The following is a 17104-nucleotide window of genomic DNA, read 5'->3' as shown; positions in this document are numbered from 1 at the left end:
CTGCACCTCTAGCATTCTTTCAGTATCTTTAAAATTATTTAAAAACATAGACACACACTTCTGATTTAACAGGATTGCTACTGCTATTTTTAGCTGCCTATTGCTAGGATTATTTTTATTACTATTATTATTATAAATTAGGGACACTGACAATGATAAAAGAAATGTGAGATTGTTTCTATTAAGAATTTGTATTGTTAAGCAGGTATAACTGAAAATATTTTCAGAGGTCTCTACCTATAAAGATTCAGATTTCCTCAGCAACACTATTGTCTTATTGACACTTCACCTAAACTTTTATTGCTTTTTCCTTATTACTTCGACAGCTATAGAACCCACATAAGGAATCTCCTGCGCAGACATCGGTTGTAATTTCCTTGGACCTATTTTCATTGCTAATAAGACAATTTTGCACTTCTGTATAAAACTAATAGAACCACCAAAGATATATTTAAGCAGCATAAATTAATAGAGATGATTTTCTCTAAATTATTCAGAATTTTGCTTTTCTATTAAAAATTTTACAATGCAGTATCAAATTAAAACAGAAATTAATCCTAAAAGAGGGAAATCAAGTTGAAGCCCAGAGGAAAACATGAGAGTTATGCAAGAAACTTATCGAGTTAATTACGGTAATAAACCCGCGATCTGTATGGCACACAGTTTTTAAGCATTACTAAACCCCAGCTTTCTTGAATTTCTTTATATAATGTAATTATTCAAGCTCCAGTGAATCCTCATTAAAATGTCACTGCTAACATAACTAAAGAAATCACTTTATGGCTTACAGTTACACCTAATGGTTTTAAGTTAGAAATATTCACGCTACAGGCGGTTGTATTTGGAATCAGTAAGTGTTCCCAGGTAAGGCATGCGAGCCAGCGTGACAACAACAAGTTGAAGTTGTAAGAGCTCCAGACAGACTGTCAAACACTGTTGAGCAGGACGTATGTTGTGACCAACGTGCACTGAACAAAATCCAGCTAATGGCACCGCTACTTCTGCCAGCTAAAGCTGTCATAAGGGGAGGGAGCAGCAATTGAGGGGAAAAGCAAGGGGTGGGGGTCAGGAAAGTTCAGGCATTTCGAAAGAGGGGGGAAGGTACTGAAAACTTTATTAGGCTTAAGTAACTCGGGCAACATTTTGCCTATTCCCTTCACTCATTAAGTGCTAATCAGATAAACTCCGCATACCATAGCTAAACGGATTGCTGCTGCAAAAGAAAACAATGAAAAGCGAACAAGCTAATCCAGCATCTTGCAGTATTTCCCTGTCTGTGCGTGACAAGAAAGAGGGCCTTAAGTTTAAACCAGTTCAAAGAAAAACTTCTACTTAGAGCTAAAGTCTCCAGGGAGGGAAATCCCAGTAAAATTTTCAACAAATGAGAAATAAGCTAACCTACTAACTTGGAATACATTTTATTTTTTCAAGGAAAAAATAAGAATGTCTTTCATGTATTAGCATTTTTTTTTCTATTTTATGCTTTTGAACTGGGCTAGGCAGGCAATTGGCATAAATTGTTTAATTTTTGGAGTTCTATGGCATTTCAGATATTAATTTCACTTCTAAAAGAAAGGGTTGCGTGGTTTTTTTTTCCCTAAAAAAGAGGTTTTAGGCACTTTAAATAGTTTTCAAAGAGTTTAAAAAACAAAGCAAACTTCATTTTCACTGATCCAAAGGGTAATGCTAAGAAAAGGATCAGGGAAAACAAGGAAGGAAGGAAGCAGGCATGCTTCCACCCGGTTCTTGTCGTTCCATCCCCAAACCACCTTCCCAGGCCCAGGGCCCAGCTCCCAGCCAAGCCTTCCCGCTCCAGTGTCACCCACCCCATCTCGTGGTGACACTGGGACACAGCAGGGCCCTTCCCTGGTGCTGTTACAAAAATCAAAGAGGGGAAATAGAGAATAAAAATAATAGCACGCAATAATGCGCAAATATCCAGTGAAATGGGCAAAGCGTACGTAACTTTTATTAGCACAAGTGATACTGGTTTTCCTCGCAACCTCTGCTTGCCTTACGTCCTTTGAACATCCAGGATTAAAATACCACCTGCGATATCTTCACAGGGAAAAATAATGAGAAAATCGTAGCAATTAAGCGGTGCAAGGAAGTGATCTGACTGCTGAGCTGATGCTATTCCTGGATGGGGACAGTCTTTTTAGTAGGGCCAGCTGTGACAGGACAAGGGGTGATGGTTTTAAACTAAAACAGGGCAGGTCTAGACTGGATATAAGGAAGAAATTCTTTACAATGAGGGTGCTAAAACACTGGAACAGGTTGCCCAGAGAGGTGATGGAGGCCCCATCCCTGGGAACATTCAAGGCCAGGTTGGACGGGGCTGTGAGCAACCTGATGTGGTTAGCGGTGTCCCTGCTCCCTGCAGGGGGGTTGGGCTGGGTGGGCTCTAGGGGTCCCTTCCAACCCAAACCATTCTATGATTCTAGGATGTAAAAAACCAGCCCCAGACATGTTCACCTAAATATATGTAACAATCATAACCTCACGGAGGCAGACACAGTACTTCTGTTAACGTAAAATAAATGCTATTTCCAGGTGGAAGAAAAGTTACTGAAAACAGTGTAGAAGCCCAGAGATTAATGATCCACAATTAATAGCCCTTTTCTAAACACCAACACAATCAAACTAACCCAGTAACAACTCAGCACCACGTCCCTTTGCTACAAACGATGGCACTGAAACTCATATTCACAAGAAACCGTAGTTGACAGAAATGGATGCCAAGTGCCTACGTGACCCTCATGTAGAACGGGTCCAGATCAAGGTGAATTAACGTTTTCTCTTCTGGTGTTCCAGAATGTCTACGTGTACTCTGACAAGATAAAACTGTAAGGGGGGCATACCTTACCTGCTGCAAAACAAGAACCCAGGTTGACCCAGCAAGCTTTATCAAGCATGTTCGCAAGCAACCTGAATTTTAATACCGAAAATGCAGAGAGATGCTACCAACACTTAAGATTCTGGCAACCACAGCATATCCCACATGAGATGGATTTACAGAAAAGACTTAAAGTCTCAAATCAAGATTAAGCCACATTAGGACACTCAAATACAGCAAGTTTTACCTTTTACCTGATAAATTTCATGGGGCCAAAATCAGAAATAACACTGATCTTCCCAAGCTTGTTCTTCCCTCTTCTATATCCCCTTCCATGTATCCCAACTCCAAAACCACCTCTTATTTCATGTAGACTGTGGAAATGTGTGGGTACAGGACTTACATGTAGCGGTCTAGGTCTCCCTTTTAGCAGCCTATATCAGCATGAAAGTTTTTCTTAACTGTCATTAGCATGGCTTGGTGAACGGGAGGAGAGTTTGTGATACTTACTAGTACCAAAGAATTTAATTGATCTGTGTCATACCAACTTGTCACTCCCTCCTCTTCACCCGAGATGCATTTGATACATAAGGTAGTATGAGTAAAGGCTAATGTGGTAGGGAATACTGGAGAGGCCCAGTGGAAAGAAAGTTCATTTCCATTCCAGTTCTAAATGTGTTCTTGTGTCTCCCCATCTCTGCGTGGCTCAGTTTCCTGTGCATCACCTCCTACTTCTTAGCCGTTGACTCCCTCGCTCACCCGTTTCACACACTTAGGCATTCTGCATTCTCTGCAATGTGGCCAGACCCTCAGGCTTTCTCTTTAATCTGACTTCAATGAGATACCAATTCCTATGTAGGGAGATTTTGTAACTTATATTACTGTTCACGACCCCTGTTGCGTTACCCTTCCAGAGATCACAGTTTTGCACACTTAAAAACGTATCACTGTCCCACCATGGTATTTCATCTATAAAAATGCATCTGATACTAAGTTTCCATGAAAAAGTAAAGTATCAGTTTGATATCACCTTCCTCATGGTGCTGAGGAAGCAGTGGCTAAGAATGTGAAAGACTGGCCAACATACAAAGTAAAATGCACCAAGGTACAAAGTGAAGTGTTTAGGTGGGGTTTTGTTTGTGGGGTTTTTTTGGTTTGGGTTTTGTTTTAGTTTTTTTTTTTCTTTTTCTTTTCTTCTTCTTGGAATACAACTTTGTCTACAATGTAGAAATTGGCAGGGATATAGTTTTTATTTTAAAAATTCACCAGAGCACTGAAGCTGAGCTCCAGGGAAACATCAAACGTAGCACACACTTGTGTAGTTGATGCTTGCAAAAACACAGGAAACAGACAGGTATTTTGGTAAAAACAAAACAAACCAAAAACCAACAACAAAAAAAAGTAAGGACATTTAAGAGTTCTGGCTTAATAATTTACTGCAACACATACAATATACCAAAACAAAGAAAAATGCTGCTGTTAATGCATATTCACTGAAGTTCACCAGTAGAACATGTGGATGCCATGTTCTGCATTTCTGAGGCTGTGGAAACCACAACTGTCTTAAATTACTGTGTTCCAGAAATTTAACTTTTATTTTTGTAACAGCCATTTTTAGTTGTTATAGCTGCAAACACAATCTTGAAGAAATTAGCAGGATATAGTCTTCACAAATGTGGGAACAGAAGGAAACAATAGCTTTCAGAGATAGCAACACAACAATTCTCCATGACCGAAATGTAATAGGGATCGCTAGGTTGCCAGTATTATTTTCTCCGTGACCATTCTGGCAAAAAGCTTGTAGTAAATAGATCTTTTCACATTTCAAACCTACCTCCTTTGCACTTGCATGAGGATGCTGCAGTGTTTCATGAATGCACTGCTATCTCAAGAACCTTTTCCCAGGGGATGCATCATACTCCTCCTCACAGGCTGGACTACAGACCTGAGCTCAGTCCCTTGCAAAGGGCTGCTGTCACGCAAATGCCAATACCTGATACCCTCCCTTCAGTGGGGAGGGAAATGCACACTGAGAAGAAAGATCAAGAGATGGAGAACTTGGAGAAGGGACCACAAATGCCCTGAGGCATTGCTACAACATTTCTGAACTAAAATACTCCATTGACCTGCCCGCCCCCCCCCCAGTTTGGGTTTTTTTTTTTTTTTTTGCAGACAAGGTGCCTTTTATCCAATCTAATCACTAACCCCAGCAACCACACAGTCCTAACGCATGACCTTCCACCATTCTCTCATTTAAATGCTCTTTAACCAGAAACACACAAGAAGCCACACATCCCTCTGATCCACTTACTATAGAACAAGTTACAGCTTTTCAGAAATGGCTTCTGAATTTGCCTTTCTGTATTTGAAATTTTAAGTTATTTTTGCCAAAATAATAAGTAATTTGAAGTTAATTGACCAAGATTAAGCATAATTAACATCAAAGATTGCTGTAAAACTTTTTTTGGTCATCTTGTGAATCAAATACAGGGCAAATTAACTACTAACCTGAAACTTTGTTATACCAGGTTTTGAATGAAGGCAATATTTCTGGGCACGATATCAACTCCTGAAAAATAAGACTGTATGATAGAAACAGATGCTTGTAGCTTGTAAGGTATCTGTCTCTTCTAAGTCTAAATAAGGGAAAATTAAGGGCAGGTGACAGGAATTTAGTTAGAAACATGTTATGAATTTAGTTTTAAAAACTGACAGTAGTATGAGAATATCCTACAACATATTCTGTAATTTTGGAGAGTTTTGTTTCACTAGAGAAATACTTCTATGCCATTGCACCCTACAAATCTGACAAATTATCTGTTATATATTCACTTTTTTGTGGGAAGTTTGTGTAAAATCCCTTTGCATGTACATGCCACCTAACATAAGATTTCTTCCATAAGAAATAAGTTTTTCCTGCTTTTGCACAGCTTCTCCCATTTCTGCCAAATAACCAAGTTATATGCGTTTAAGAACCTGACTTTATCATGCTGGGTAGTAATATCACTTGATCTTAAAAATTAATCCAGGAGAAACTTAATCTTGGTTGCATCAAAATAGAATAATAGAATCATAGAATCACTTGGTTGGAAAAGACCTTTAAGATCATCGAGTCTAACCATATCTGTCCACTACTAAACCATGTCTCTAAGCACCTCGTCTACCCATCTTTTAAACACCTCCAGGGACTGGGAGGCAACCACTTCCCTGGGCAGCTTGTTCCAATGCCTGACGACCCTTTCTGTGAAGATATTTTTCCTAATATCCAATTTAAACCTCCCCTGGTGCAACTTGACGCCATTTCCTCTCATCCTATCCCTTGTTACTTGGGAGAAGAGACCAACACCCACCTCACTACACCCTCAGGTAGTTGTAGAGGGCGATAAGGTCTGTCCTCAGCCTTCTCTTCTCCAGGCTAAACAACCCCAGCTCCCTCAGCCACTCCTTATAAGCCTTGTGCTCCAGACCACTCACCAGCTTTATTGCCCTTCTCTGGACATGCTCCAGTGCCTCAATGTCCTTCTTGTAGTGAAGGGCCCAAACTGAACACATTATTTGAGGTGCGGCCTCACCAGTGCGGAGTACAGAGGAAGGAATTATAGGGGAGGAGAAACACTAGCTGACTTTCTTAGGGAACCATCTTCTGAGCCGTTCCTTATCCTATTATAAGTGATTTTACCATCTTTTGTTCACAAGACACATGAATTAAAAGTTTCTACACGTCTGAATACTTTTTTGTGTAAAAACACAACTTTCTACATTTCTGAATACTTTGTACCTCTTAATACAAAACACCTTCTGGCTAGAAACTCCGCTGTTACATACAAGCCTCTCAGTATCTCTGCAATTTCTAGACTTCACTGAAATATCTTCTACCTGGGACTACAATTTCTTTCATTTTTTTGTATTCCAAGTACAGCAAGTCCACGCAGAAGTGTAAGTTATACCAGCAGGTCAAAGATTCCCCAAGCCTCAGTTCTAGCCCAGGCACAAGCTTAGCACAAAATTATATGTGAACATAAGGATCAACATTTTGTGTCAGTCCTGGAAGTGAATAACAAATCTCTACAACTACCAAAAGCTAATACAATTTCTATGATCATATTCTTCTCCATTTTTTGGCTAACTAATACAGGTCAGCCAAAACACCCAAGGAAGTGGTAATTATTGATGTCCTCAATGAAGCCAATCCATTCTCTTCCATAGTGTTCCCTGTCAGTGAGAGATGACTGTCAGCTCTGGAACCTACTTCCATGGATAACCCTGGGCTTGTGAAACTTGTTTCTGCACTTCTGAGTAACTCACATATATACAAAAGAGAAAAGTCTTGGGGGCAGCTGTGGTTCAGGGGGAGTCTTCACTTAAAATTACTGGGTTTTCACTTGATAACTTCAATCTAAATGAGATGTGCTATATGACTCCTATCAGCGGGTAAGTTCTATAGAGTAGCCCAAACTTAACGGCAGCATTAAGTTTGTTTGTGGCAAACAAGCTCAATGCAAGTTTGTTTGTGGCAAACAAGCTCAATGCAAAGAATGATCTTTCTAAGTAAATGTCATGAACACCGGAACCATCTAGTAATCTTTCTTTTCTTTAGAAAGCCTGTAACAAATCCTCCTCAGCAAAAAAGGCAGTGTGGGGTTCTGGGTAACAGCAGAGAAGCCTTCTGGACCTCTTCCAAACTCCTGAAGAAAAATCAGCGACAACCCTCCTCCCCCACCATACATAAAAACTCACTTGTTTTGCAAAAGAACTTAAATGGGATTGTTTAGTTTTAAATAAAAGCACTATTAACATGCCTCTACCATTATAGAAAACACAACACGTAAAGTTGTAAAGCAGTGCCATCCGAAGCAACTATAGCACTGAATTGTTTGCATAGCACTTCCAATTAAAATCTAGATGATAAAGATGCTCCATGGCCCAAGATGAGCTGCGAGGATTCACCACTATCATTTGGGAATCACTGACCCACAAAAGGATTTTGTTTCAGGCTTGGGAAAAACAAGACAACCTGCAACTGGCTGATGCCAACTTTTGCATGTGAGTTCCTTCACAACGTGAATAATTGACACCAGCTGAACAAAGCAACAAGAGAATATTTACTCTGCCTCTCTTTAGGGTGGTCACACAAATAGTAAAAGGTTACAGCTATGTTTTTCCTTCCCAGTGTTTCCATTTACTTCAGTTTTTTAGAGGTCACCATTCAAAAAATCAGAAAGTTTTTTGATCTCACTGGCAACTACAATCTTAAGTATGATCACATGTTTTCAAAAATCTGGATTCAGATATGAAAATTATTCGCAGCTGCAAAAGTTCATTACTAAAACTGACTACTTAAAGATATTTTGCTCTGTTCTTTCTGCATATATTGGTTACTTGTCAGTATTCTAATCAGCAAGTTGGCCAGTTTTATTGTTGATATATTTTATGATACAATAAAAAATATAGGTGACCTACTAAGAAGATATATGGCATTTTTTTGTTCTTAAGTAAATATGAAAAGTAAAGCAAGACAGCTGAACTCTAGGCCAACATTAGCAAGAGTTTGCTCATGAGACCATTCCACTAAATTCTCCTGGTGGAGATAAAAGATACATTCTATTATCCCAGATGGCTTACAGCACTTCTACAAAACAGGAAAAACCCTGCTCTGGAAAAGGGATGTTTTTGCCAGTATAATCCTGTCTACGGTAAGGCTTTACTGGAACAGTTAAATCAGTCAGGGTGTGACAAAACCGTATTTATGCTGTAAACAGAGCTTTCAAGCAGACGGGATAAGCTTCCAAAATAAACTTTCAGAGAGGTCTATAGCCCTAATCCTTGTTTGACAGGCATGGGGGACATTTCTAATGAAGAAACCTAAACGATAAAAATTTGCCGTATTATAAAAAGCTCTAGAGAAGAGTTACTAAGAGACAATATTCAAAAGCACAGCAGCAAATGACCTTTTTTGGTGCAGAGGAAAGACAGGAAATAGTTTTAAAGACTGATTCAGCTCCAGTGAGGTGTTCTCCATTGACTTAAAAATACAAAAGTAATTGACCCCAAAAGTGAAAGTAAGAGCACGTGGCTAAGCTAAGGATATTGCATGGGTATTAAAGATACATGTATCAGAACTGGATTGCATATTTAAATACATATATATCAGAAATGCTAAATACAAACTGAATTGCAACTACAAGAAACATAGGAGGTAACAAAAAGAGGTTCTATAAATACAGCAGAAGGAAAAGAAACATAAATGAAAGTACAGAACAATTAGCAATGAGGAAAAAATAATAAAAGATGAAACCAAAAAGACTGAATTCACTTTCTTCTTAGCTTGTATTTCCCCTACCCCCCAAGGGTTAACTGTAAGTAGAGAGCAAGGAACAGGACCAGGAACAGGATAGGCCTATCATTTAATCCTCACTCATTTGGTATGCCATAATATATTAAACAGTGTAAGAGAACATTATAAAGAATGCATAAATTGATAATATAGATAGCAGCTATACCAAACGTGAGTTAAAACCTCAGTTGTACTGATAGGAAATATCAAAACCCCTCAGAAATAAGAAAGTACAGATTAGGAAGAAATCAACCAAAACCTTCCTTAGGCAAGGTCAGAAAGCCAGCTTCCTCATCAGCAGCTAATACGGAATGGGATAATCTTACACGAAAAATGAGAAAACTGTCTAATGAACAGACGGGCTTATCTTACACAGGCTAAGATTATTTACCTTACACAGCTTGAGAAAATTTTGTGTTGGCGGTGAGATGAAAAGGAAGGATTTTCATCTAAGACAGCGTTGCTTTCATACTGAGCTTGCATTCATGCTGAGCTTCTCATCTGTGTAGCTAATCTCCTGTTATGCTCAACAGAGACCCTGCTCAATTCACAGGATCCCTGCTTGGACACAGGTGCCTACTGCCACTGGAGATGCCCTAGGTTTTCCCACCTCTTCCAGCTGCCAGCCCGAAAGGGTACAGACCCCCAAAGGTCCTGTGTGATGTCTGCCGTGCCATGCAAATATCCCAGCACATCAAATGGCCCGTGTTGCCTATCAAACGTTAACTCTCCATTCCCTGTAAGTGGAGGACAAGTCCCTCACTCACATGTGGACATACAGTGGAGACAGTACATTTAGGTGTCAATCTGGAGTTGGGTGCTGTCCTTCACCTCTAACCTTAGGTAAAACCAGTAGGCCATTCCTCTTTAAGTGACCTGCTAGTGATCCTAGTACTTTTGTATAAATATTTGTTCTGTTTTTTCTTTTGTCTTCTCTCTTATTGTCCTTTTTAACTATGGATTTCATATTACTTTCACCTATTGTTTCTTCATGCTTTAATTGCATTGCACTGTTTTCTGTTCACACAGTCTTACATATTTATGATTTTAGGCAAAATTCTGTTGGTATACCACTTTGAGAGCACAGTTTCTACAGGGAAGATTCCCTGAAGTCTTATTTCCTGTTCATGGGGATTAACATGTAAAATAATGTTTAGATAACCTGGATGAATTTATATCAGCCAGACTCAATCTAGATCTGACATACAGTTAACTACCAAAATCTCCTGGGTAATGCGGAAAGTCCCAACAGAAGGGAAAAAGGCAAACATAGTTGCTAAATACAAAAAAAAGGAAATAAGGCTGAGAGGAGGAAAGGCCAGAGGCTACGGACAAACCAGCCTAACCTGAAAGCATTCCAGGATAAATTATTCTGTAAGTGCAGAAGCATACAAAACAGTTAAGGCAAGTTTTTAATGAACAAACAGTATCACACAAAAATATTTTTCTTTTCTGAAAAGATAAACAAACCTGAAATATTACATGAATGCAACAAATGGGATATAGCTTGACCTTAACGTGGCCTTTGACTTTGTCCTACCTGATGTTCCTCAAAATCTAACCATGGAAATATCGTTTAGACAAAATTACCTGTAGATGGTTGCAGAACCAGGTTCGTGTGAACCTGAACACCATTATAGGTGTTCCACAACGTTACGTGCTGGGTTCATTATCTTCCAGTAATTTCATTAATGAAGTCAAGGATTTAAAAAAACCCCACAAAATAACAAAACACTTTTAAAATAAAATTGCAATCCAGGAGGGGATGCAAGCATTTACAAACTTAAATGGCCTCAATAAACCTGAGAAATGGTCTGAAATCAACATGAAATCAATTAAATGTGTGTCAAGTACTCTATCAAGGAACAACAAAAAAAATTGTACAGTTACAAAACAAGTCCATCTGGTTAAGCAGCAACACAGCAGAAAAGGATCTACTGGAACCACAGACTGAGAAGTTGGCAGGCTAGACAAAAAAAACACACAAATGTCTGCCTGGATCATGGAAGTCCATTCTGCCCAGTATTCAGAGCCTCAGTTAGAGCAGTATAACCAGTATGGGGCATCACACTTCAAAAATTATGCATCAAGTCAGAAAGACTTCAGAAAAGAAAGACAAGCAGATAAAATATTCAGAAAAAAATATCATAACAAACTATTCAAATCTGTGATGTTCACCTACATCACTAGAAAACCATCAGTTCAACAGTAACTGATAAAACCCTCACATTCACTTACAACCCAGATACAAAAAGGATGAAAGCTGTAAACCATAAATCTATTGCCTGTTACAAGAAGCAGTAACTTACAAAACACAGAATTTTTCTCTTAAACCTCTCAAATAAGGCTTTCTGAGCTAACCTCTGGAACACGTCTCCTCGCACTCATAATTCTTCCTTTACTAGATGTGCCTTCCAGTACAGGATCTCACATCTGAGGTCCAGCAGACCACCTACATCCCCCTGAACAACATGTAAGCTTTTACCAGTGAAGTTGTATTTATACTAGGAGATTTTGTCTTGTAGGCTGGGGAGGGAGGGGCAGAACTTGTGCTTGCATGTGATTTTGTGGTGGTTTATACACATCGCTCTAGCTGAGGGGTACACTAGCATTACCCTGAAGAAGTGACCATGGCTGCAGTCAGGCAAACTGCAGAAATGGCTGTGAATTGCTTTTAGCAGGTGTTCAAGCTATATGGACTTCAAATCACCTTGCACTGAGGGGTGATGCTCAGATGGTCCCCTTCTGTTAGTTTTGCTGCCACTGTGGCAAGCTCCCACTGACAGGAATTAACAAGCAGTTGGGTAAGGCCATAAGCAAAGGCTCCTACCTTAAACTGCCACATTATAGCCACCTGGGGCCTAGGCTTCACCTCCAAGCAGGCATCATCATTACTTCCAAGATATCAGAAAGAACAAACTCAAATCTGTCTGTGACAGTGAAGCTTAGTCAAGATTCCCGCAGCACACCACTTCTAGCGCCCCGCTGTTACAAAGCAGGTGTTTGGATCACTGGTTGTTATAAACAGAAGGAAAAAAAGAATCATAGAAATATGGCAACGCTCACAGGAATACAGCATGGAACAATAACATAGCCATCTTTGAAGTTTAGGAGAGAAAGACCAAGCCAGAGACTCACCTAATTACATGAAAACATCTGTGTCTAATCAAGTACCTAAACCTGAGCTAGCTGACATGTGCTCCCTTTATTGGCAATGGAGATGTTGTCAACTGAACCTCAGGAGAAATTCGTCTCACCCTAATGCAGACGGACAAAATGGCCTCAGGTGAACTGCACTCCAGAAGCAGCTGCTTCTCTTTAGATTGTGAAGGGAACCTTTGGTTTAGATATGTAAAAGTTAAGTGAAACTCCACCCTACGTGTGTAATGACAATATTAACAAAGAACACAGAAACCAAAATGGAAAGGAAAAGCTAGCAATATTACAAAAGAAATCAGGAGCTCAGTAAAGTTGATTAATTAAATAGTAAGGTGATGAACTATCAGCTAGAACTCAGCAGAATCTCCTTTTACCTGATAATGTTGATTTGATTAAAAATATCTACATTTGCAAAGAGTTTGTTAGCCCTGGTAAGGTCTACAAAATTAATCCAAGTGCGAGCCTTAGAGGAAAATGATATGATAAAACAAAAATTGAGAAGTTAATTGAAACTTCCATAGTCCTCTCCTTGCCTATTTTTAATTATTAGAATTTAGATCATTACAAGTAAAAGAAAGGACAAAATACAAGGTCAAATGACATTATTTTGCAAAGCGTTGAAAGAGAAGGTAAATGGAAAACTACGGCTTCTCTGAGCAACAATATTCTGGTTTAAGCAAATACTCCCTTCTACATTTCATGGTATGTACTGAAGTATGGTTATTGAGTTGTTTCATATGCTATAGTAAACGCTTCACAGAATACTTTCATTTTTAGCTGCAACGGATGATAATTGAGTTCCATAAAACTATGAAAAGATATTAGTGAATAATTTATGAAATTGATGTCAAACAGCAGCATAATAAATGTAACTCGCTGTGGGCACCATTTAGCACCAAAGACAAATGGGTGTTTTTTGCTGGATTTGGTAAGTGCATATAACTTTGCAAAAATGCACACTTTCTCAAACTTACCACTGGTGACTCTCAGCACTCCTGGCATCCAGCTGGACAGCCTTTTCAGCTTTAATCTTTCCTGTAAATGGAATACAATACATTAAAATACTTTTTGTACTCTTCCACGTTTTAGGCAACTCCCCAAGAATGAAGCAACATGATATACTCTAACTGCAAAGAAAAAAAAGCTTCCTGCTCTTGTAAACATTGAGATGGACAATGTAACATCCTGACTTTACATCATTTATATACTATACATAAATACATAAATATATGCATAAGTGTGTGCAATTTTAGTATTCTCTCTTAAAATCCAACTCAGATGCAGCTAAATCAGGGAAGGATTGGACTGGACAGCTAAAGGAGTCTGTGTTGTCTGTAAGACTGAAGACCCCTAAAAGCAGGTTGGAGAAGCACCTGTCAGAAGAATCAGCAAAGCTGTTTCCTGCCTTGGGGTACAGGAATGAAGTAGTTGAAGTTCCTTTCCAGCACAAAGACTTCCATTAAGTTCCACATTTAACTGAATAAAGATGACAGTAGGTGATTTGATCAAACTCATGCTCCCAGTAAGAAGTTCAGATGAGATGCTTGCTGTTTGCAAAGTCTCAGCTGCAACCAATTAAGCAACACTGACATTTCTGTATTGCGAGTTAACTTCATAGAAACAAAGAACAGCATACACAGTCCTCCAACCCAGTGGAATAAAAAAAACCCATGAAACTACTGCCAGCTCCCCCGCAGTCTCAATCCCTCTGCATCACTTCCAAAAACTGAGATGAAAAAGGCTGCTGCCACCCACTGCTTCATGAGAATGAGCCAAACTAGGCTGGTTACTCAACACCTAAGACCCAATTTCATTCCATCATTCTTTATCTCTCCCTGTCCTTTGCTATGCCATTATCTTTCATCAACTGAGGCTACACGTAGTCACTGGTAAAAGTAAAGGATCCAACAACAGTCTACTGTTGTAGTTTAGTTTGTGTCATAATCCTCATTGCACTGGATGATTTCCATACAAAAAAGCCAAGTTGCTACTCAAGCAAAAGACCGTATCAATTAAGCAGCTAAGACAGTACAAGCCTTCATGAGTATTTAGATGACAGAAGGATAGAGACAAGGACCTTGGACAAGCTGAGGTTGGCTATGGAATATGTAATGACAGCACAAAGGCTTTGTGGAATACACTTATAAAAACCTGAATTTGGTGCAGCAAAAAAGGGAGAGGCAATGGAGAAACAAAGGAGAGAGAGAAGGATTCCTAAATACAGGCAAGAAAGATTGTTGTAAGAACAGTGTGTTGACTGGAGGAGACTGACACAGGTAGAAGAGATGTAGGTTTTATTGTAACAAAGAGAAGGCGGCCCAAAATAAACAGGGAAATGTAAACCATACCTCTATCCAGCATGCATCCAGACAGTGAAAGAAAGGGCAATGCTTTTAAAAACAACAAAGTACTGTGAAGAAGAAAATCAGAACCTTGTTGAGGGTAAGCTGTCAAACAGGACACCATGGGGAGAGATGCCTGGAAGCAACATCAGTTGTCACACATGACTTCTGGTTCTGGTCAACAGTTTTTCCAGACTCACAAAGTTTCATTCCCACCATCACTACAAAAGAACCTGGTGACATGCAGGAGTGCTCCTTTGCCACAGAAAAGCAGAAAAACAAACCTTGACTTTGCCTTGGCATTTATTTATTCCTTGTGCTCTCCTGAAGATGTAATTAAGAAGCTGGGCTGACAGCATCCGCCCTTTTTCACATTCGGTATCTATCTGATTCTCAACAAAATACAGGATTTTAAGGCACCATCCAGAGTCAACAGCCTTCAACTGTGACCCACAATACTTCTCCACCCATTTTGAATCTCTCCAGTGAGGAAGTAATAGACTGAAGTTGTATACTGTGACAGTTTATTGAGCAAAACATTATTATTACAGTACAAATGCTCCCACTTATTGGATTGGGAACTCCTTGGAATGGAAAACTTAAACCAAAGTTCAAAGCATATTCCACTACATTCTGACAGCATTCTACATAAATGTTTTTCCTCTGCTTACCATCAGTAACATACTTCCTCTTCTCCTCAGCATCAGCAGTCATCTCAAACAGATCTCCATAAGCGCGTGTAAGTCTCCAAAGAAAGTCCACACAGTTTTCATACTGAAAGTAGAGGACAGCTGGGTAATTAAACTGGTCAAAACGTGATTTTAACGGTTTCCTTTCATAACGCTTAAGGCAGGTTATTTGAACATGGCATAAATATTCATTTATTTTGCATCCTTCTCTACTACTTCTAGTTTATGTGAGAACCAGATGACCAATTTTTCATGACCAAAGGAAAAGATAGATTGTGGAAATAGTCTGAGCTGTCTAAAGAGGTTTTATTTCATAAAACAGTTTTAAAGTTCTTTTATTATAAAAAATAACAAGGTAATCCAGTAAAGCAAAGCAGATCCCCGAATGAGGTGATGCATACTTTCTTTAGGTATGCCATAAGCACCACACTCACTCACAAGTAGTATCTCATCTAACTTCCTGGGTATTTCAATATGCAAATGAAAATATAATCAGAACTAATGTTTGCCAAATCAGAAGAAACTGCACATCAAACCACTTAGAAATTTTGTCTGGAGTTACATATGTGCACAGTAAAGTCAAAGGAAAAATTCACATGAAGTATACCAGAAAGGTATAAGCAGATTACAGGCTCATAGTTTGATTTCTTGAGAACACTTGGTCTGCTTACTACATAATTCCATTGGACTTTCTCTCATTCATAGACCATTCTAAAACCAGCACAAGTAAATATCATTTACACAGAAAAAAAGACCATGATCTTTCTTTGTCACATACAAGAATACATACATCAAAGCCTCAAAGCTATTGAGCCTGGATGGGATATAAAATAATAAACTTCTATGCTCACCCAACATGAATACTGACACCACCTTGAAGTATTTCTTCTTCTCCGTATTTTAAAAATATGCATGAAATTTCATTTTCCATTCCTGTGTGCACTTTAATGCTTGTATTAAGGAAGTTCCCAAAAGCAGTGCAAAGCATAAGTCAATACAACATAGCATTAAGTTTACCCATTAATACCTTGTCATCTTTCTCAAGCAGCAGTCTGAAGCCCTCCTTTTTATCATCTTCTGAACCCTTGTGCAAATTGTCCACCTGCTGTAAAAGATTAAGTAACTCCTCCTCTTCTGATTTCACACTGGCATTGGGTGATTTCGTAAATCCCTTTTCTTCCTCGGAGTCTCCTTCAGAATCAGTATGAGCTGTAAGATAACTAAAATCACAGAAAATAATAACCATCTTTTCTAAAAGTATTGGTAAAGCATTGTTAAGTTCAAACGCAAAAAATTTGGAGCACAATTTCTTCCAGTTGTCCAACCTTAAAGGAGTTTTTATTTGTGGCATCAAGCTTATTAATATTATTATTATTATTACAAAACCTTTATCTTCAAAGGGACAGCACAATCCTATTCCAAACATAACAGGCAAGGAATTACACTGTCCTGCTGCATAATGCAGCATTAAAAAAAAGACAGATACATATTAGAAACACATGTATCCTTGTGTTTCAAATGCAGAACACTTGAAATCATTAATGTGCATTAAGACATGCTCTGTAACCCTGAATAGGCCTCTTCAACTCTTTACCACAATTTCCCTATTTTTTGAAATTGGAACGAGCTTGCTAACCAAAATGCAAGTGCTCTAAGAATCACTTATACAACGTTTTGTTAAACACTTGTAAGATCTAGATATAAGCAATAACATCGCTGCTATCAATTCCTTTACTTATTTCTT

The 17104-nt window shown here is 38.8% G+C and overlaps 1 protein-coding gene across 1 annotated transcript in view; it reads right to left on the bottom strand.

Annotated features, from left to right (window-relative positions):
* RMDN2 (regulator of microtubule dynamics 2) overlaps positions 1 to 17104 on the bottom strand; it is a 46649-nt gene that overhangs the window by 22495 nt on the left and 7050 nt on the right. The window contains exons 2-4 of the mRNA XM_035892011.1: positions 16388 to 16580; positions 15343 to 15445; positions 13304 to 13364 (exon numbers count right to left, since the gene is read on the bottom strand). Coding sequence (XP_035747904.1) covers positions 13304 to 13364; positions 15343 to 15445; positions 16388 to 16580 — 357 coding nt within the window. The remainder of the gene's footprint in view (positions 1 to 13303; positions 13365 to 15342; positions 15446 to 16387; positions 16581 to 17104) is intronic.

Source organism: Egretta garzetta, unplaced genomic scaffold (assembly GCF_000687185.1).
Source record: "Egretta garzetta isolate BGI_Z169 unplaced genomic scaffold, ASM68718v1 scaffold54, whole genome shotgun sequence".
NCBI classification, from domain to species: domain Eukaryota; kingdom Metazoa; phylum Chordata; class Aves; order Pelecaniformes; family Ardeidae; genus Egretta; species Egretta garzetta.
This window is presented reverse-complemented; position numbering and strand designations above follow the sequence as displayed.